Source organism: Pelophylax lessonae (genome assembly GCF_965119305.1).
Source record: "Pelophylax lessonae genome assembly, chromosome: 4".
NCBI classification, from domain to species: domain Eukaryota; kingdom Metazoa; phylum Chordata; class Amphibia; order Anura; family Ranidae; genus Pelophylax; species Pelophylax lessonae.
In genome coordinates this window covers 268,205,739-268,228,384 of record NC_138771.1, presented here as the reverse complement: position 1 = coordinate 268,228,384, position 22,646 = coordinate 268,205,739, and the positions used below count along the sequence as shown (strand labels likewise).

Here is a 22,646-nt window from a genome sequence, read left to right as displayed (position 1 = left end):
TATAGCAGAACTGGAGTGTAAGATGAAGAAGCAGTGCTTCTTCTCCTTTCACTGTCCAGTCACAAGCTATCCAATCTGACTCTAGCTGCTGTTATTTTAAAACCCTTTAGACAAGCTAAATAAAATATCTGAAAGATTTATAAAGTAAAATACATTTTTTTCCTTCAGCTTTTTATTGTTCTGGTAACAGTATATTAGACAGTTGAAACTTACCTCGTATTACAAATCCGAAGGTGTTACCTTCTTTGTGTAGTGTCACTTCCACAGTTCTAAAAATGACACCCGATCCTTGTACAGCTGCAAAGAAAGATATAAATTGTTTAAAAAAATTGAACATAATACAAAATTGTGCTTTACATAACTTTTATCTTAAATTAAATGTAAACCCTACCAAGCAAACTTCTCGCATTTGTTCATTTTTGATCTGTTAACAATACAATTGAAAGCCTTATGGTATATCAATTCTAGAAGTACAAAAACATATTTTTTATTCTACCAGAAATCTTTAGAACCAATAACTTCTTGTGCTGCATTATTATCAGTTACGCTATCTTTTTTTTTTTTTTTTTTTTTTTTTTTAATAGAAGAGTTTTTCATGTAAGATTTTTTACAAACATTTCCAACAAAGGAAAAACAATGTCCAAGGGAGGCCTTATCGAAAGACACAATCAAAATGTGCCCAGCTATATCTGATTACTAGAGAACAACTCCCTACATTGTTTGGAAAAGAAGAGATTGATAGGTGTTATCTAGTCTTGCCCCAGAGTAACAATACTTCTGCAGCATAGATACAGTACAGTGAGTGAGCACTATTACCCTAGGACAGAAAGCATGTACCTGGAAAAATCCCCAGGTGAAAAAAAAAGGGAGAAGTAGTTTAAAAATTAAAATAATTGCATCTATTAAATTTAAGACAGTATGTATATTTTTTGTTCTTGGGTTTAGATGCACTTTAAATCGGGGGAAGAAAACAGACTAGCAATAGCGAAGTCTATTGCAGTCCAGTCCAAAAGCTTGATGAAAACTATATGTGCTGCTCATTATACCAGCTCTGATTGCTCATTAGAAAAATGCTCATTAAAGTTCATCTATAGCCGTTTGTGTCCCTGCTGGAATGATTCACCCTTTCTATTCTTCCTGACAACCACTATGATGAGGACAGAATATGATAGGAAATCAAAATGCTATAATTGCCATTAGATATGAGGTGAGAGGAAATGTTCCAATGAGGATTCCACGTTCTCTCAAGTAAAGACATTGCCTCGCTCTTCCTTTTTTTTTTTTTCTGAGACAGCTTCCCAAGGGGGCACAGACTGTTCTAATGGGCGAAAATTGCATAAATAATCAGCAATCAGTCAAGACGTCATTGGATAATACACATTTTTAGCAAAAGAATTTCAGCAAAAAATAGGGAATGCCTGCCAAAACAAGCATTTAGGTGAAACCAAGTGATCCTGGATGAGATAGAAATATAGAATTCTTGCCTTTTTTGAGAGTTAAAAGGTTTGGCTCTTTCCCTGTTATTTGACATCTACAGGGAAAGATCCTTAGGGGGGCTTCTATTACTCTGCTGATGTATTCTCTCTACAGTGTGAATTGGTGTCTGGCCAGCCCCGATTGGGGCTGGGTCAGTCACATGACTTAAAAAAAAAAAAGTTTCATCAGGCAATTCAAATAAAATAATAAATATCAAAAAAATGTTTTAAAGCTCTCTATAAATCTTTATTGAACATCAAAGGTGTGTGTTTTTGTGAATTGATATAGTGAAGCCAGAGTCAAAGATCACTGAAATAGGCTTTCATTTTATTCAGACAGCATCTGCATCCAATACCTTTTTTTTTTTTTTTTTTTACTTTACAGGTATTATTAGCATCTACGTGTGAAAAATGTAATAATAATTTATATTAAAACGTAGCTTTTTTGTGAGTTTCTTAGTGAATGTACTCAATCAGCCCAATATATCCCACCCTCCATAGTGTTTAGCAACAGAAGGACAAAGGAGAGAGGGAGGGAGGTGAGTGTCATTTACCACTGTGTATACACCCACATGTGTGACAGTATACTCATGTGGGCTAGACCGATCAGAAAAAGGTGAAAATGAAGAGCTTACAAGGGAAATGTAATATGAGCATGCTCTGTAGAGGACATCAGCTGGTCTAAACAAACTCAACGTGCAATGGGGACATAGAGAAGATCAGAGGGACAGCTGAAGGCAATATCAACAAGGTATATTTCACTCTACATAAAACAAATGCTTTAGTTGATTTGTAAGTATGCACACCCCGTTATATAGCATGAAATGAGAGTTTTTCATAGTCTGGGGTTTTTTTTTTAAATCAAGAAAGGTTTTTATTGAACGCAGTAAACAGAAAACAAACACACTTTCCAATGTACAGGCACAGCAAAAGCCAAACACAGGCATAACAGAATGTACCCAGCCCATCTCCCCGGCTGCCGATAAAGCGTCTCAAGTCCATGATCAATCGCACCAGTGCCCACATAGTATGGGTTTAATGACACTTTAAAACCTCAAGTTAAGTGAACTTGAAAGATACAACAGACAAGTATTTTCCAACACACTGTCCAATATTCATGACAAATCCAAGTAATGTAAACAGTGCCTGTGATAAATGAATAGTGTATAAAATGCTACCCCAATGCTTCCAACAAATAACACTAGGTAAAAGGCTTGCTGACTGCCCTAGAGCAGTTTTACTGCTACAGGGTGGCAGCTCTGTGCAGGATCACATTTATATACATGATCCTGCACTTCCGCCTGCAAGGGGCACACGCACATCGCCGGTAGGCCACTTTTGCTGAGAAAATTTACAGCAGAAGCCAATCTGCGGGTTCCGGGCACTCAATGTCCTTCAGCACCCGCCGATCGTTGGTGAACTACATAGAGCTAGGATCTGCCTATGTAAAAAGGGCAGATGGCCGTTCTGACGGATGGGAATGTATTCTGTGTTCCTGCAAAGCAGGGACTAGAATCCATAGCTTCCCCCAGTAGAAGCAGCATATACAGTACACAAACACTGGGTAGGCAGACAGTTAACCCTTTGATTACCCTAGATGTTTAACCCCTTCCCAGCCAGTGTCATTAGAACAGTGAGAGTGCATAGCACTGATCATTGTATTAGTGTCAATGGTTCCCCAAAATGTCAAAAGCGTCAGTAAAGTCTCGTGCACACTAAGAAAACTGGGCAAACATTTTTGTCCAAGGAACTTTCATACAATTTTCGTATAGTGTGTACACAAGTTTTGACAGCCGATTCAGACTTTTCATAAGAAAAAAAACAGAAGGGACCAACTCCAAAATCTTTCTCATACAGGGAACAGAACAAATGATTTTCTTTTAACCACTTAAGGACTGCCCGCCACAGTTTTACTGTGGCAGGCTGGCCCTCCTGCGCGAACCAATGTCGGTATACTTCGGTTGCACGCCTAGAGCTAGGGGGCGAGCGCGCAGCCGCGCTCCCGCCCCCCACTCGGCAGCGGGGACTCCAATGCACGGGGCTGGCGGCTCCGACTGCTGCCAGCCATCCGCGATCGCTCCCCGCTAAGAGAGCACAGTCAGCTGTTGTAAACACAGCTGTCCGTTCTTCTCCCTGGAATGATCACAGAGCGCCTGTGATCCTGCTATATAGGATCACACCTCTCTGTGATCATTTCAAAGCCCAACAGTTAGACTCACTCCCCTAGGCTTACATTTAACCCCTCATCACCCAGTGTGTTAACCCCTTCCCTGCCAATAGCATTATTACAGTAACAGTGCATATTTTTAGCACCGATTACTGTAGTAATGTCACTGGTCCTCCCAAAAGTGTCAAAAATGTCAGTTAAGGGTCCGATCTGTCCGCCGCAATCCCGCTAAAAAATACAGATCGCCGCCATTACTAGTAAAAAAAAAAAAAACTATAAAAATGACATAAATCTTTCCCGTAGTTAGTAGACGCGATAACTTTCGCGCAAACTAATCAAAATATGCTTATTGCAATTTTTTTTACCTAAAATATGTAGCAGAAAACAAATTAGCCTAGAATGTAAAAAAATTTTGATTTTTTATTTTTTTTTTGGGGGGGGGGGGGATGTTATATAGCAGAATGTGAAAAATATTTTTTTTTTTTTTTCAGAATGGTCGCTCTTTTTTGTTTATAGCGCAAAAAATAAAAATAAAAAATCGCAGAGGTTATCAAATACCACCAAAAGAAAGCTCTATTTGTGGGAAAGAAAAGGACATAAACTTTAGTTAGGTACAGCATCGCACGACCGCGCAATTGTCCGTTAAAATAACGTAGTGCCGAATCGCAAAAAATGACCTGGTCATTAAGGGGGAAAATCCTTCCGGTCCAGAACTGGTTGATGTGTACCATTTTTATATTATTTTCATACAAAAAAAATTAGAAAAGAAAGACTGTGCATGATCAGAAACAAAGAAAAAAAAATCCCTTATCGTAAGAGAACTTGCGTATAAATTTTCGTTCATAGGTTCCGATTTGCTGTGAAATGAGGAAAATCAGACGATCGTTCACCCGATTTTCTTATAGTGTGTACCCCATTTTAGTGTCCGATTGTCCGCCGCAATATCGCAGTGCTGCTGTAAGCCTCTGATTGCAACCATTACTAGTATAGTAAAAAAAATTAAATGTTCCATAAATATATCCCATAGCTTGTAGACGCTATAACGTTCACATAAACCCAACCAATATACACTTTTTTTTTTGTTTTTTTGTAACCAAAAACATGTAATACATATTGACCTAAATTTATGAAGAAACTTGATTTTTTACATTTTTTATAGCAGAAAGTAAAAAAATATTTTTTTTAATCTTCATAATTATTGGTCTTCTCTTGTTTATGGTGCAAAAAACAAAAAACGCAGTGGTGATCAAATACCACAAAAAGAAAGCTCTATTTGTGGGAAAAAAAGGACATCAATTGTATTTGGGTACAATGACGCACTACCCTGCAACTGTCAGTTAAAGTAATGCAGTGCCGTATCACAAAAAAATTGGCCTGATCATGAAAAAGGTAAATCTTCCGGAGGTCAAGTGGTTAATAAAGGAAAATATAATATTTCTTCACATTGCACAGACTCACAACTCTGACTCCAAAAAGAAAACCCAGAATTTACACCTACTGACATCATTATGCAACCATTGCCCACAGCACATGCTGACTGACAGGTCAACCACCAGCTGGGAAAATCTTCATCTTTTAGATGTTCCCTCCTAGCCCTGACTAATCGTAGTGCTACAAGAACAAATTTTCTCGCTCTGGCTGATTACAGCCAAGCTGAATACCACATGGCAATACAAATACACATTTACTGTAACCCTGCAGCAGTTATATTACACTCATACACTCACATTTGACCCTTGGTCAATTGACATGCTCGAGTTTCTCAGAAAGGTGTAGTCAGTACAACCTTTGCAGTGAACAAACTTTTAACATTAGTCCTGTAATTCATAAAGACTGGTGCGGACAGATGAAATTGTCTCTCATGCATTCTAAAATTGGTGCAGGATGCAATAAATTCATGTACCTGCCTGGAGAATGGTCTACACCGGTTTCTCTCTGTACGCCAAAAGATATTTGATCTTAATTAGCTTCACTTTCGTAAAATACAAACTGGCAGTATTTTTTTTTTTTTGCATTTGGCTCATTCATTGCACTACAATGTAAAAGTGGTGCATTTTAGAACTACCAGAATTCAGTGCACGAGTCGTTACCAGAACCAGAAGTGTTGCAAATGCTTCATAAATTTGCTACAACACATTAACTAGAGGGAATAAATTGAAAGTCCAGTCAAATCCTAACTGTGCTTAAACCTGATCCCACTCCATCCTAAGCTTGTTCTAACTACCCTGTGAAGGAAAGATGCATATCTATGCTGAGGGCGCTCTGGTCCAGTCAAATGATCGGCTGCCAGCACCAGCTTCAGTGTAGAAGAGGAACAACCGACAAATGATGACCCATAGTAAGCCTGTGGGTGACATCACCACACCGTAATTACAGCTGTTGTCTGTGATCTCTCCTCTCGATTGAAGCCGCAACTGGAGAGATCATGTGACCGGACCAGATTGCGCTCAGCCAGGGACGCCGATAGGGGGGTACCACCGGTCCTCCTGAAGGGGGCCTGGACAGAGGGAGGATCAGTAGAGAAGAGAATGAAATGGTGACAGAACAATGCCCTGTGCAGCTCCCTGTAGTAACATAAAAGTCAGATTCTCCCCCCGCCAGTTATCAGCTACTGGGTGAGACACACACATGGCCGGATTTGGAGGGGGGGGGGGGGGTTTATTGGGCCAGAGCATGAAATGAAAAAAAGTGATATGCCTTGGTTTTGAAGCTGATGCTTAAAGAGACTGCCCTTTTCGCTGAGCAGAAGTAGCAGCTGTGGGGGTAGGAGAGTTAGGCTTATTCTTTTTGAGTAGGAGCACCTTTCCCCCTGTGACTTCCTTAATGTATTTATGATGGGATTCCCCAAACAGGTGTTTGCTATTAAAAGGCATGCATAAGAGGTGCCTCCTACAAGCCAGTTCAACAGACCAAGCTTTTAACCACCTAATCCTGCAAAATCTATGTGCACAGAGTCTCAGTGAGTTAAATTCTCCAGAGCAGGAGTTTCTAAACAAAGGGCCATGTTTACTTTGATTAAGACTTTGGTGGGGGGGCTGGATTGTGGCCAGTGGGGGTATAACAATACCCAAGCCTAGCCTCAATGAGAGTAAACAATGCCTCAGGCTTGGTGGTTAGTGGGTGTAAAAAAATGGCACAAATCTGTGGTCAGTAGGAGGAGGAATAGTGCCCCACCACTGGCATTGGTGGGAGAATTAGTGCCCGACCACTGGTATTGGTGGGAGGTATAGTGCCCCACCACTGGTATTGGTGGGAGATATAGTGCCCCACCACTGGTGTTGGTGGGAGGAATAGAGCCTGATTGGGGGTTTCAGTAAGAGGAATAGTGCCTCATCGCTGGTATCAGTGGGAGAAATTGTGCTGCATCATTGGTGTCAGTGGGAGGAACAATGCCCCATATCAGTGGGAGGAAAAGTGCCCCAAGGGCCAAATATAGGCTAGCAAAGGAGCACAGTTTGGTGACTACTGCTCTAGAGCATTCAAAATAAAGAAAAGGCTGGGGGCATCAACTGTAATTGTTCCAAGAAAAAAGGTCAACTATTTATCTGACTAGTCCAGTTTGCAAGAGTTTGGCAAATAGACATGGCAACAAAAGATGACTGCAGCACTGCACCTGCAAGGGTAAACAGGGCATGAAAACCCCTATCAATAGTATCCTTAAAAAGGGAACATCCCCAATAGGAACTGTAAGGTGTTTATGAAGGACTAAAAAGGGCAAGATCTACTACCGGAAAAGCCCATTTCTTCTTAAATTCTTTTTCAATGGGATACATTTCAGGATTAGGCCAACCATCATAGTGCACATTCAATTTGAGCAAAGATGAGAAAAGTATTTTTTTAATTTGCTAGCCTTTTAATGTTTACGGAGATATCCTTGAGCTGCCGAAACTCAGCCATGGTGCAAAAAGGTCTTTCCCTAGAAGCACTTATCAGTAAGTCTACAGTGAACAACTAGCAAGAGGCCATAGTTTGTGTTTCATAAAATGCAGATGTTAAAAAAAATCTTATGCAGCTTCCGCTACAATATCCTTGCCCCCTTTACTTTCCTCCATTTCATCCTCAAAGAGGTAAGGAGGCACCATCTCTGATTCATAAACGGAATCGGGGGGAGAGAGGCAGGGCATTGTTTTTCACCCCTGGAAACCAAAGGTTCTAGGAGTGCCAAAAGTTTTGTAAAGAATTTAGACATAATGGCAGAGAAATTCACTTCTTTTCAGATAAGCCACATTATGTGATCCCGAGAGGGAGCTAGAGTAAGAGGAGGTGAGCAGTGTCATAATAGGACATTGATCTGGAACAAGGGAACAGTAATAACTCTGAGCAGTGTTCTAAGTTTAGTGTAGGTCGCCATCAGAATGAGTTTTATTCAGCCGTTCTGCCCTAGATCCCTTATGCCTGTGATCCGCTATTGTTAGAGTGAGGGTATCTCCAGTGGGATACTCACAGAAAGGATGTGGAAATAATGGGTTTTGCATTTTTGAAATGCAGCAAATGTGGTGTATATCTTCCCTGCCTATATGCTAGGTGGAAGTATGTCAGCCCGCAGATGTGTTGAAAACACATCAGCATCCCAAAGATAGGAAAAGAATGCCAAATTTAAATTAAAAGGGGTTGTAAACTCTCTCATATACCCAGTGAAGTGAAATGATACACAAAGATTAAACAAAGCCTCCTACATAAGTTTTACTTGTTGATCTGCAGTTTTTTTTTCTACATCCCTTATACATGAAAAATTGAGATAAAATCCTTCTGTATCTGTCAGTAGGAGGGGGTGGGGAGATGCAGTTAGAGCTCTTGTACAGTGTGAGTTGATTGGAAGAAAGGGACACACCCCCCTTCACACACGAAACAGGAATTAAGGAATAATGTGTGCTGAGCTCTCCTCCCCCATCACCATTTTCATGTGATGTCTTGATGATGGGCCATGCCCAAAACGCGTCGTCATGATACCAGATGCGATGTCACGGCCATTGTGGTCACTAGATGTGGTGCATGTTGAGACACCAGGGTATAGAAATAATGTTCCGTGGAGCAATCTCTCACGTCGGCTTGAAGAAGTGGTTGTACTGGGGTGATGCCTGCAGCTAGAGGCATTCCACCGGTACCATTTTTAGAGTCGGTGGTCTGCTTTATAATAACAGATCCGGCTCAGCAGCCGCTCGCCCGTTATCACAGGGAGTGGGAGGGGGCGACCCCCCCCCCACCACTCTGCCTGGGTCTGCCATCGCACACCCGCTGGCTCGTCAGAGTCCCAAATGAAGCTGGATTCTGCTTCGATCAGGTCTCCGATGAAGTAACCCAGAAGCTACGTCACAACGTCACTTCCAGTTTACTCGGCTGCCGATTTTGGCGTTTTGAATACTTTTAAGTGCAAAGGAGGGATTTGGATTTTTCTTTTTTTTAAAGTAACAGTGAAAAAAAAATAAATAGGAGAAAAATATTTTTTTTTTTTTTAAAGTGCCCCCATCCCTGTGTGCTTTTTTTTTTGCCTAAGTCGCGCCCGCAAATGTTAACGGTGTTCAAATCACACATGGTGAGGTATTGCCACGATCGTCAGAGCGAGAGCTGCAACCTTAACCACTTTAGCCCCGCTCACATGGAGGCTACTGCGGCAAAGTGCCGCGATCCCGTCCAGCGACGTAGACCTACGTCGCTGGACTCCGCCCCTTGTGGGCGGCGCTCGCGCGCCACCGGAGGCTCGCTCCCGCTGTGTTCATTCACAGCGGGAGTCGGGCCAGGGGAGGAGCAGTGGCGATTGCCGCTGCTCTGCCCCGATCATCGGGGATCGAGTCTGGAGATCCGCCCGCTGTGTGTAAACACAGCGGGCGGATCTCCATAGTGACAGGGACTGACAGATCGGAGTGTTCAGCATAGCTGGACATCCGATCTGTCCTTCTGTCACACAGTCACCTCCCCCCCCCACACGTCAGTAAGCACCAGGCATACATTAACCCCTCCCTCTCCAATAAAATTAACCCCTTCCCTGCCAGTGTCATTTTTACAGTAACAGTGCATATATATAGCACTGATTACTGTAGAAATGTCACTGGTACCCCCAAAAGTGTCAAAAATGTCAGTCAAGGGTCCGATCTGTCTGCCGCAATGTCGCAGTCCCGCAAAAAAAATCGCAGATCACCGCCATTACGCGTTAAAAAAAAAACACCAAAAATTACAGAAATCTTTCCCTTAGTTAGTAAACGCAATAACTTTTGCGCAAACCAATCAAAATACGCTTATTGCGATTTTTTTTTACTAAACATAGGTAGCATAAAACAAATTGGCCAAAAATTTTAAAAAAATTTGATTTTTACATTTTTTTGGGGGGAATTTCATATAAAAAAATGTGAAAAATAGTTATTTTTTCAAAATAAACGCTCTTTTTTTGTTTATAGCGCAAAAAGTAAAAATCGCACGGGTGATCAAATATCACCAAAAGAAAGCTCTGTTTGTGGGAAAAAAAGGACGTAAATTTCGTTTGGGTACAGCGTCGCACGACCGCGCAATTGTCAGTTAAAGTCGCACAGCGCCGAATCGAAAAAAGTGGCCTGGACGGAAGACAGCAAAATCCTCCGGTGGTAAAGTGGTTAAACCGGTAAACGTTAACATTTTTTTAAAGAGTCACCTACAGAGATCTTTAAGTACCATATTTAGTTTTTTTAATTCAGAGAATTGCATTTTTTATTTTATTCTCCAGAGTCTTTGCTAAAATATATATAATATGTTTAAGGGTTCTAAGTCATTTTCTAGCAAAAAAAAATACTGATTTTAACTTGTAAACAACATGTGTCAGAAATAGGCTTGGTCCTTAAGTGGCTAAGATATAAGAAACAAATTCAGCCAATACATCTAAGGATTGGTAAGCTGCAATATACCCTATTTTTTGCTCCATAAGACGCATCTTGACCACAATACGTACCTAGGTTTTAGAGGAGGAAAACAAGAAAAAAGTATTCTTAACCAAATGGTGTACTAAAATATTTATTAAAATAATAATTAATATAGCAGTGAAGTGTCTACTGACTGTACGGATATGTGAACATGATGATAAACACCATGCCACCTGTTTTGGGACTAATCATTCAGCCTTACTACATCTATTATAGATGATACAAGGAGATCAGTGTAATAGTCTAATGAGTAACCCCGTAATTATTAAACTTCTATAGGTAAAGCTCATGCTGGTTACATACCGTATATATTATATTGGTTCTTCACAATTAACTTCTATGGGCTCCCTAAATCATAAAATCAGTTTCTGAAATACTTCTCTACACTGAGCCCAGGAGGAAGCATGCTGTTACTTCTTGTGTATGGCTCCTCCTGTTACAGGCGGAGTGCATTTGATATCACTCCGCCTGTGAGCCGGGCCTAAACAGGAAGTAGCGGCTCCGTTCTAGAAACTGACAGCTGACCTGGGAGTCGGGACACTGCGGGGAGACTTGGGATCAGTGTGCACGGACCGCTTGGTACCCAACATGTAGAGATTTAGTCAGTATTCGCTCCATAAGACGCACAGACATTTCCTATGGAGTGAAAAATATGGTATTACATTTATGTTTCTGCATTTAATATGCTTTAACATGTTTTTGCGAAGTATAAACAGGTCATCTGGTATATTCAGCTGTATGGTAGCATTGGAAAATGTTTTACCAATGAATATACTTCTGCCTTCTGTCACCTGGCTATGTAATGCAACAATTGGTAATGACCAGCACAATTTTGCTGAGCAGTTGGAGAGATGGTTTGAGTTAGGAGGCCTTGCAATGACATTGTTAACCAATTCTAACAGTGCATAATGCTATATGCAGAGAAATGTTTCCTTGAGAAAATAACCAGAACTGGATTTCACCACAGTGAGAAAGAGAAATGGGAATATTTGTCCACAGGACTGCTTTAAGCCATGAATGCTACGGAGGAGTGGCCAGAAGAAAGCCATTGCTTACAGATACAAAAAAAACTGTTTGGAGAGACTCCTCAAACACACGGAGAAAGGTTCTTAAGTCTCTGAGACTAAAATTTAACTTTTTGGCTATTATGAGACACTGTATGTATGGTGCAAACCCAACACATCCCATGACCCTTAGAACACCATCCCCACAGTGGGGCATTGTGGTGCCAAGATCATGCTGTGGGGATATTTTTTTGCTGGCAGAGACTGTAAAATCACTCAGGATTGAAGGAAAGATGGATCGTACTAAATACAGGGCAATTCTTGAAAATCTATTTCAAGTCTGACAGACATTCGAGACTGGGTGGAGGTTTACGTTCCAGCAGGATAATGACCCTAAGCATACTGCTAAAGCTACACTGGAGTGGTTTAAAGCTAAACATTCACAGTAAAGCTCTTGGAATAGCATAGTCAAAGCCCAGACGTCAATCCAACTGAGAATCTGTGGCATAACTCGAAGGTTGTGTTATACAAACTCAACCTATATACCCTGAATGAGCAGTTTTGCCTCACAGAATTGACAAAATCACAGCAGTTACATGTGCGACGTAAAAATATCAAAACAGACTTGCATCTGTAACTGCAGCAAATGGTGCTCTAAAAAAAGTACTGAATTTTCAAAGGGATGAACATAAATAAGCACACTTAAAGTGGTTGTTAAGCCACTAATATAAAATCATCCCATCCCCTCTGTAATATAACAATAAGTGTCCCTGGGTTATATAAAAAAATATGCCGATCTGTACCTATATCAGAACGGCTCGTGGCGCTCAGTTGACTCCTCCGCTCTCTCCTCTGCCCGGCTGACAGCTCCAGCAGGCATACATGCTTTAAAGGAACAGAATCTTTTTTGGGGGGGGGGGGGAATGCAAATAAAGAAAAAAACAATATAGCGTATACAATTGCGACAAAAGTCATAATGTAATTGATTAAAAATGAGCTTTCCTTTTCAATCTGCAGCCACTGTAATTTTCTGAAAATGCAATGCAATATGGCTACTCCTCCGCTCTCTCCTCTGCCCGGCTGACAGGATGAAATCCATTCTTGTTAAGTGTTTTACGTATTGTAGATTCGCTAACAGGGATGTTCGCCTTTGCCAGTGACTTTTGTAAGTCTTTAGCTGACACTCTAGGATTCTTCTTCACCTCGTTGAGCAGTCTGTACTGTGCTCTTGCAGTCATCTTTACAGGACGGCCACTCCTAGGGAGAGTAGCAGCAGTGCTGAACTTTCTCCATTTATAGACAATTTGTCTTATCGTGGTCTGATGAACGGCAAGGCTTTTGGAGATATTTTTATAACCCTTTCCAGCTTTATGCAAGTCAACAATTCTTAATCGTAGGTCTTCTGAGAGCTCTTTTGTGCGAGGCATCATTCACATCAGGCAATGCTTCTTGTGAAAAGCAAACCCAGAACTGGTGTGTGTTTTTTATAGGGCAGGGCAGCCTTAACCAACACCTCCAATTTCATCTCATTGATTGGACTCCAGTTGGCTGACATCTCACTCCAATTAGCTCTTGGAGGTGTCATTAGTCTAGGGGTTCACATACTTTTTCCACCTGCACTGTGAATGTTTACATGGTGTGTTCAATTAAAACATGGCAACATTTCATTCTTTGTGTGTTATTAGTTTAAGCAGACTGTGATTGTCTATTGTTGTGACTTAGATGATGATCAGATCACATTTTATGACCAATTTGTGCAGAAATCCGTATCATTCCAAAGGGTTCACATACTTTTTCCTGCAGCAGTATAAACACATATACACACACACTTGCATCTCACAAAATTAGAATATCATCAAAAAGTAAATTTATTTCAGTAATACAATTAAAAAAGTGAAACTCATATTTTATATAGATGTGTTACACACAGAATGATATCTTTCAAGCATTTCTTTTCATTTTGATGATTATGGCTTACAGCTAGGGAAAACCCAAAATTCAGGATCTCAGAAAATTAGAATATTACATAAGACCAATAAAAAAAAAGAAAAAAGAAAAAGTTTTTTAATACAGAAATGTTGGCTTACTGAAAATGATGTCCATGTACAGTAAAGTATGCACGCAATACTTTTTCAGGGCTCCTTTTGCATGAGTTACTGCATCAATGTGGCGTGGCATGGAGGCGACAGCCTGTGGCACTGATGAGGTGTTATGGAAGCCCAGGTTGCTTTGAAGGCGGCCTTCAGCTTGTCTGCATTATTGGGTCAGGTGTCTCATCTTCCTCTTGAAAATACCCCAAAGATTCCCTATGGGAACAAAGTCCCTCTGTCCCTCTTTCCTCCTAATTTGTCCCTCATTTTGGTCTGATCTATATAGTTGTATATAAAATGCACTATTTATCTTTCAAAAAGTGTTTCCCAGTGCTATCCAATTTAGAAATTTCCGCATTTGTAAATGTCAAAAGCCAATATAAAGGAATAGTAGTGGTACTAACTAATATTTTTTTTGTAGAATTCTCCTTTAAAGGGGGTGTGACAGGGGGTGTCTCCTTTGACTACATACTTTTTCTAATAGGTGTCCCTCATTCTCATTACAAAAAGTTGGGAAACATGGGTTTAGGTTAGGCGAGTTTGATGGCCAATCAAGCCCAGTGATACTATGATTATTAAACCAGGTATTGGTACTTTTGGCAGTGTGGGCAGGGCCCAAGTCCTGCTGGGAAATGAAATCAGCATCTCCATAAAGCTGGTCTGCAGAGGGAAGCATGAAGTGCTCTAGAATTTCCTGATAGGAGGCTGTGCTGATTTTGGACTTGATAAAACACAGTGGACCAACACCAGCAAATGAAATGGTTCCTCAAATCATCACTGACTGTGGAAACTTCACACTGGACCTCATGCAACTTAGATTCTGTGCCTCTCCACTCTCCCTCCAGACTCTACAACCTTGATTTTCAAATAAAATACAAAATTTTCCACAGTTCATGATGAGTTGGGGAGTTATGTCATAATTTTATATATATATATATATATATATATATTGTAGAGGGGCAGCCTGAGATAGGGCTAAGAGAGGGTTAATTATAGAGGGCAGGTACTTCCCTTTTAGACCTGCTTTTTAAGCAGGTCTGAAAGTATCAGTAGAGCTGTTTGCTAGGAGTGAGAGAGACATCAGTACGCTGTGAGGAAAGCGCCATTGCTGGACTGTGACCTGCTGGGTGAGCAAAGCCTTATGAAAGACTGTAGCTCTGTTTAGACCTGTGAACTGTTGCCTGTAAACCTTTCCATGGCAGAACTTGAACTGTACCCATGTGTGCAACTATATTACAAGACAAGCCTGTTGTTTCTTCCATTTGTTTTTCCTTTTGCTGCATACAGCTCCTTTTAATTTTACTGGACCGTCTCTGAGCAGGCTGTTCACCCCCCTGATCTGATACAGTATATACTGTATTTATTGGCGTATAACACGCAGCGGCGTATAACACGCACTTTCATTTTAGGATGAAGTTTCAGGAAATAAAGATGAAAGAATTAAAAATAATAGTACATAGCCCTTTTCATTATATAGCCCCCCTTTACATTACACAGTCCCCCCCATGCAAAGTACATAGCAAGTACATACCCCCTTTTATTATAACCCCCCATGCACTCCCAGGAGAACCCCAGTCTCCTGGGACAGCCCTGTCAGCGTACTCTAAAGTAAAAAAGAAAAAAATCACTGCCAGCCCCTTTTCATAGATGCTTCCTGAATTCAGTGTCATTGTAAATACCTTGTTAGCACCATTCTTTCATATGCGATCATGTGACCGCTCTCCTCCTCCAATCTAAAGCTAGACTCAGAGGAGGAGGAGAGCGGACAGAGAGACGGAAGCTTACAAGGTATTTAGAGGCATTTAAATGACAGTGATGTGATATATGTAGGAAGGATTTATAAAAAGGGGCTGGCGGTAAATTTTTCTTAACTGCAGAGTACGCTGGCAGGGCCAGGAGAGGCGGGGCGGCCAGCCTAACACCCCTCCTCCGGACTGCCGATCCCTGAACCCCCCGCACGTTGGTAAAAAAAAATATCGGCGTATAACACGCACCCATTGTTTGCACTATATTTTCAGGGGAAAAAAGTGCGTGTTATACGCCAATAAATACTGTATTTATTTTTATTTATTTCAGGTTCTTATATATCGCTGTCAATTTATGCAGCGCTTTATACCTAAACACAAACACATAATATATATATATAAATAATATATATATTATATATATAGCTGCAAAGGGTGGGCTAACTCAATACTGAACCCTAAGGACTAAGACGCTATTAAAGATCATGTACGATTAAAGGCAGGCGTCACAATACTTTTGGTAATATAGTGTGTGTGTGTGTGTGTGTATATATATATATATATATATATATATATATATATATATATATATATATATGCAACCACACTGAAGAAATTACACTTTGCTACAATGTAAAGTAGTGAGTGTACAGCTTGTATACCAGTGTAAATTTGCGATCCCCTCAACATAACTCAACACACAGTCATTAATGTCTAAACCGCTGATAACAAAAGTGAGTACACCCCTAAGTGAAAATGTCCAAATAGGGCCCAAATTGTCAATATTTTGTGTCGCCACCATTATTTTCCAGCACTACCTTAACTCTTTTGGGTATGGAGCTCACCAGAGCTTCACAGGTTGCTACTGGAGTCCTCTTCCACTCCTCCATGATGACATCACGTAGCTGGTGGATGTTAGAGAACTTGCTCTCCTCCACCTTCCGTTTGAGGATCCCCCACAGATGCTCAATAGGATTTAGGTCTGCAGACATGCTTGGCCAGTCCTTCACCTTTACCCTTAGCTTCCTTAGCAAGGCAGTGGTCATCTTGGAGGTGTGCTTGGGGTCATTATGTTGGAATACTGCCCTGCGGCCCAGTCTCCGAAGAAAGGGGATGATGCTCTGCTTCAGTATGCATTTCCCTCTCCCCAGTCTTCCTCAGGGTCCGGTCACCTCTTCTCGTTGTGCAGCGTTTTCTGCCACACTTTTTCCTTCCTACAGACTTCCACTGAGGTGCCTTGATACAGCACACTGGGAACAGCCTATTCGTTCAGAAATTTCTGTGTCTTACCCTCTTGCTTGAGGGTGTCAATAATGGCCTTCTGGACAGCAGTCAGGTCGGCAGTCTTACCCATGATTGCGGTTTTGAGTAATGAACCAGGCTGGGAGTTTTTAAAAGCCTCAGGAATCTTTTGCAGGTGTTTAGAGTTAATTAGTTGATTCAGATTAGGTTAATAGCTTGTTTAGAGAACCTTTTCATGTTATGCTAATTTTTTGAGATAGGAATTTTGGGTTTTCATGAGCTGTATGCCACTACTTCAGTTATGTGTAATGAATCTAAAATATATGAAAGTCTAATGTTTATCAGTACATTACAGAAAATAATGAACTTTATCACAATATGCTAATTTTTTGAGAGGGACCTGTATACACACTATATTACCCCAAAAGTATTGTGACGCCTGCCTTTAATCGCACATGAACTTTAATAGCATCGCAGTCTTAGTCCGTAGGGTTCAGAAACACCGCGAAACATGTAAAGTATTCCAGATGGACATGGACCCCTTGTACCAACTTACCGGAAGTTCTGTTTTTTTGTTATATGTGTATCTTCCCATGGCCTTCTTGTCAGAATAATTTTATATTATCTTGTTATATTCTATGTCCTCTGAATGGGTGTACTCACCCTGTTCGTTGCACTTTTAAAGATGTGTGTGTCCTGATGTAATAAAATCTTTTTCAATTTTTTTTTTTAAAATGTTTTCATAATTTTTTGTATGACACCATAAAAAGTCCCATATTTTGCCCCCCCCTTTATTGTTTCTTGGGATGTTTCCATGTCGCGGGTGCAGTGACCCATTGACTATCAGGTGGATGGGCGTCTTCCACCTTCCTTAGCTGGGTTTCATATTTCTGCATTCGCTTCAGGGCAACTCCTTGAAGCATTTCTTCATAAAGACATGGATGAGTGAGTTTGGGGTGGAGAAACTAGACTGGCCTGCGCAGAATCCCAACCTCAACCCGATAGAACACCTTTGGGATGAATTAGAGTGGAGATTGCGAGCAATGCCTTCTCGTCCACATCAGTCCCTAACCTCACAAATGCGCTTCTTCAAGAATGGTCCAACATTCTCATAGGCATGCTCCTAAACCTTGTGGACAGTCTTCCCAGAAGAGTTGAAGCTGTTATAGCTGCAAAGGATGGGCCAACTCAATATTAAACCCTATGGCTAAGACTGGGATGCCATTAAAATTCATGTGCATGTTAAGGCAGGTGTTCCAAAACGTTTGCAAATGCGTGTCAACTAAACCCCTGTTCTTTATTTATATCATGAGACAGGTTTACTTGGTTGGTGGCTAACTGGAGGGTGAGTACATGAGACTGGGGGCTGGCTGGCTTCCATGCACCTCTCTTAATCCTTTTCAATTATTTTTTTCCGATACAGGGATGGAGACGCTGGGCATACCTGCTGGTGTCTCACTTAAAGTCCCACATAGCCCACATTGTCGGTGTTTCAAAACTTTTGACAATATAGTGTTTATCTAATCTGGAACACATGGTCTACAACCAAAGCCCATAAACTGTCCGACTTTCGGTATACTTCCTATGTACTGCTATCTGTTCAACAGAAGCCGGTCTAATGATCGACTTCTGTTGAACGGTCTTGTTGGAGCCCTTGCAACCAAAATTGCGAGGGGGGCTAGTTCCCCTATTATCAGAGAACAATGGGACAGGGGTAGAGATCCCCACATCCCTGCTGGTTGAATGAAAATAAACTTAATATGTATACCCTGCTTAACCTATGATAGTAAGACCTGTTGGAGAACTACAGTGCCTTGCGAAAGTACTCGGCCCCCTTGAACTTTGCGACCTTTTGCCACATTTCAGGCTTTAACCGGTTGCCGACCGCCGCACGACTATATACTGCGGCGGTCAGCCCCGGCCAGGCAGAGTGACGTATCGGTACGTCACTCGCCTGTCACTGACTTGCGAGCCTATCGCGGGCGGGCGCGCGCCCGCCGAGGCGCGCGCCCGCCGCGGCTCGTTCACAGGCAAGTCAGTGCGTGTGACCGGCGGACTCGATGTCCGCCAGTCACACTGCGATCGCTCCTGTGAAGGGAGAAAGACAGAGCAGCTTGTGTAAACAAGCTGCCTGTCAGTTCTCCTTGTGTAAAAGTAAAGATCTGACCGTTCTACTATGTAGAACGGTTGATCTTTGCTTTTACACCAATAGGAATGTCCCTACACAGTAGAAAGCACGCCCCTAGGACACACTTAACCCCTCCCTTCCCAATAAAGTTAACCCCTTCCCTGCCAGTGTCATTTTTGCAGTAACAGTGCATATGTATAGCACTGATTACTGCAGTAATGTCACTGGTAACCCCAAAAGTGTCAAAAATGTCAGTCAAGGGTCCGATCTGTCCGCCGCAATGTCGCAGTACCGAAAAAAAAAATCGCAGATCGCCGCCATTACGCGTTAAAAAAAACCCACCAAAAATGACAAAAATCTTTCTCTTTGTTAGTAAACGCGATAACTTTTGCGCAAACCAATCAAAATACGCTTTTTGCGATTTTTTTTACCAAACATAGGTAGCATAAAACAAATTGGCCGAAAAATGTTAAAAAATTTTGATTTTTACTTTTTTTTTTGGGGAATTTCATATAAAAAAATGTGAAAAATATTGTTATTTTTGCAAAATTTACGCTCTTTTTTTGTTTATAGCGCGTGATCAAAAAATCGCACAGGTGATCAAATACCACCAAAAGAAAGCTCTGTTTGTGGGAAAAAAAGGACGTCAAATACGTTTAGGTACAGCGTCGCACGACCGCGCAATTGTCCGTTAAAGTCACGCAGTAAATAATCGCAAAAAAACCCCTGGTCCTTTAGCAGCCAAATCCTCCGGGGCTTAAGTGGTTAAACACAAAGCTGTAATTTTTGTGAAGAATCAACAACAAGTGGAACACAATCATGAAGTGGAACGAAATTTATTGGATATTTCAAACTTTAACAAATAAAAAACTGAAAAATTGGGCCTGCAAAATTATTCAGCCCCTTTACTTTCAGTGCAGCAAACTCTCTCCAGAAGTTCAGTGAGGATCTCCGAATGATCCAATGTTGACCTAAATGACTAATGATGATAAATAGAATCCTCCTGTGTGTAATCAAGTCTCTGTATAAATGCACCTGCACTGTGATAGTCTCAGAGGTCAGTTTAAAGCGCAGAGAGCATCGTGAAGAACAAGGAACACACCAGGCAGGTCCGAGATACTGTTGTGGAGAAGTTTAAAGCTGGATTTGGATACAAAAAGATTTCCCAAGCTTTAAACATCCCAAGGAGCACTGTGCAAGCGATAATATTGAAATGGAAGGAGTATCAGACCACTGCAAATCTACGAAGACCTGGCCGTCCGTCCTAAACTTTCAGCTCATACAAGGAGAAGACTGATCAGAGATGCAGCCAAGAGGACCATGATCACTCTGGATGAACTGCAGAGATCTACAGCTGAGATGGGAGACTCTGTCCATAGGACAACAATCATACTGCACAAATCTGGCCTTTATGGAAGAGTGGCAAGAAGAAAGCCATTTATTAAAGATATCCATAAAAAGTGTCCTTTAAAGTTTGCCACAAGCCACCTGGGAGACACACCAAACATGTAGAAGAAGGTGCTCTGGTCAGATGAAACCAAAATCTAACTTTTTGGCAACAATGCAAAACGTTATGTTTGGCGTAAAAGCAATACAGCTCATCACCCTGAACACACCATCCCCACTGTCAAACATGGTGGTGGCTGCATCATGGTTTGGGCCTGCTTTTCTTCAGCAGGGACAGGGAAGATAGTTAAAATTGATGGGAAGATGGATGGAGCCAAATACAGGATCATTCTGGAAGAAAACCTGATGGAGTCTGCAAAAGACCTGAGATTTGTCCTCCAACAAGACAATGATCCAAAACATAAAGCAAAATCTACAATTGAATGGTTCACAAATAAATATATCCAGGTGTTAGAATGGCCAAGTCAAAGTCCAGACCTGAATCCAATCGAGAATCTGTGGAAAGAACTGAAAACTGATGTTCACAAACGCTCTCCATCCAACCTCACTGAGCTTGAGCTGTTTTACAAGGAGGAATGGGCAAAAATTTCAGTCTCTCAATGTGCAAAACTGATAGAGACATACCCCAAGCGACTTACAGCTGTAATCGCAGCAAAAGGTGGCGCTACAAAGTATTAACTTAGGGGGGCTGAATAATTTTGCACGCCCAATTTTTCCGTTTTTTATTTGTTAAAAAAGTTTAAAATATTCAATAAATTTTGTTCCACTTCATGATTGAGTCCCACTTGTTGATTCTTCACAAAAAATTACAGTTTTATATCTTTATGTTTGAAGCCTGAAATGTGGCAAAAGGTTGCAAAGTGCAAGGGGGCCGAATACTTTCGCAAGGCACTGTATATCCAGTGCTGCATTCACAGCTATACATTATGCACAAACAATGAATACCGGCTAGGAAAAAAACTTTCTAATGAATGATGAGTAGCATGCAAAATATAGAAATGTATGGGGGTTTCTTAAGATTCACTAGGATTGAAATTTAAATACCATACTTTATGTGTAATGTACAGTACATCGCCTTAGCTATGAACATTTTCTGCCTATGTGTGCTCATTAAAAATGTCATCTCTAAAGGCAAGGAACACAGTCTTAATTGCATTTATCTTCTATGCACCGGGCCACCCTAGACGTGATTTCACAAAGGAAAACAATGTAGTAAAAGAGTAATCCCGTTACATAGAACAAATCATTGACGGCTGCCAAAAAGGCATAATGACAACAGACAGAGCAAGAAACTTCCATAACACTTAACTTGAAAACCAATATTGAAGGCTCATTTGCTGTTATATGTGGGAAAGACAACTATTTCAATTACGATTAAAGCAGTAGATTACCAAATATATAATGGTAGAAGAATCATTATGCATTTAAAAAGCATTATACTGAAAGCCTATATCCTAAAATGCAGAGTTGGCCACTTAAAGTGGATCTTACACACAATTATATTGAATTCAGCTTTAATAGTATATATGAATATACTAGTAAAGACTTTATTAGTGAAAGTTCTATCACCAAAGCATAAAAAAGAGGAGTTGATTTACTCAAACTGGAGAGCGCAAAATCTGGTGCAGCTGTACATAATATCCAATCAGCTTGTTCAATTAAGCTTTTGAAAAAAACCTGGAATCTGATTGGTTTCTTTGCAGAGGGGCACCAGATTTTGCACTCTCTAGTTTTAGAAAATCAACCCCAGAGGCCATCTTCATAATTAACTCCATTCAGTGTTTTTAAGTTCATTCCTCTGCAACTGTGTAGGAAGGCCTCCAGGTTGCCATAGTGCATTACATTTTACAGAAAAAGAGCTGCAGATTGAATATATATTTTTTTTATAAAAAAAAAAACAGTATGGCTTGTATCGCAATTGTATATTATATTATTTTGTTTATTTTTTTTTTTGCAATATTTTTTTTCCCACAAATGCGAATTTCCCCTGAAATCACAGACAATAGTTAAAAATAGCATTTTCAGAAGCCTGTGCAATAGGAACCTCCATGTCTTTAAGTGCAAGTTTCCATTTGCTTATTAAAATTTGCCCAATTCAGCAGGGATCATCCCAATTCTGGTTAGTGTGTGACCGGCCCTGCTTATCAAAAGTCAGTCATTTTATTGATTTCTGTAGAAAGAATATGTTGGAAACCTTTTTTTTTTTTTTGATCGTCGGCTGCAGCCACCAATCAGTAAATTCTGACAACAGCAGAAACCACCATCGGAATATAATGTCCTAGCAGGTGGGATTCCTCCATCCAACTTGCTTGCATAGATGGAGGAATCCATTTTTTTTTTAAAACAGCCTGCTGACTGAACTAAAAACAAAACAAAACAAACAGTGTAAGTCAAGAGAAGGTATCTAATTTTAGTAATACAATGATGATAAACACAAATATGAAGGTTAAGAGCCGGTTCACATAGAGGAGACACGACTCCTTACTACGTCGGGGGCGACT

General features: G+C 40.8%; 1 protein-coding gene across 12 annotated transcripts in view; it reads right to left on the bottom strand.

The window, feature by feature from the left end:
- GRIP1 (glutamate receptor interacting protein 1) overlaps nt 1–22,646 on the bottom strand; it is a 1,071,013-nt gene that overhangs the window by 248,426 nt on the left and 799,941 nt on the right. For all 12 annotated transcript variants that reach the window (XM_082255180.1, XM_082255172.1, XM_082255177.1 and 9 more), the window contains exon 5: nt 214–297. In XM_082255180.1, coding sequence (XP_082111306.1) covers nt 214–297 — 84 coding nt within the window. The remainder of the gene's footprint in view (nt 1–213; nt 298–22,646) is intronic.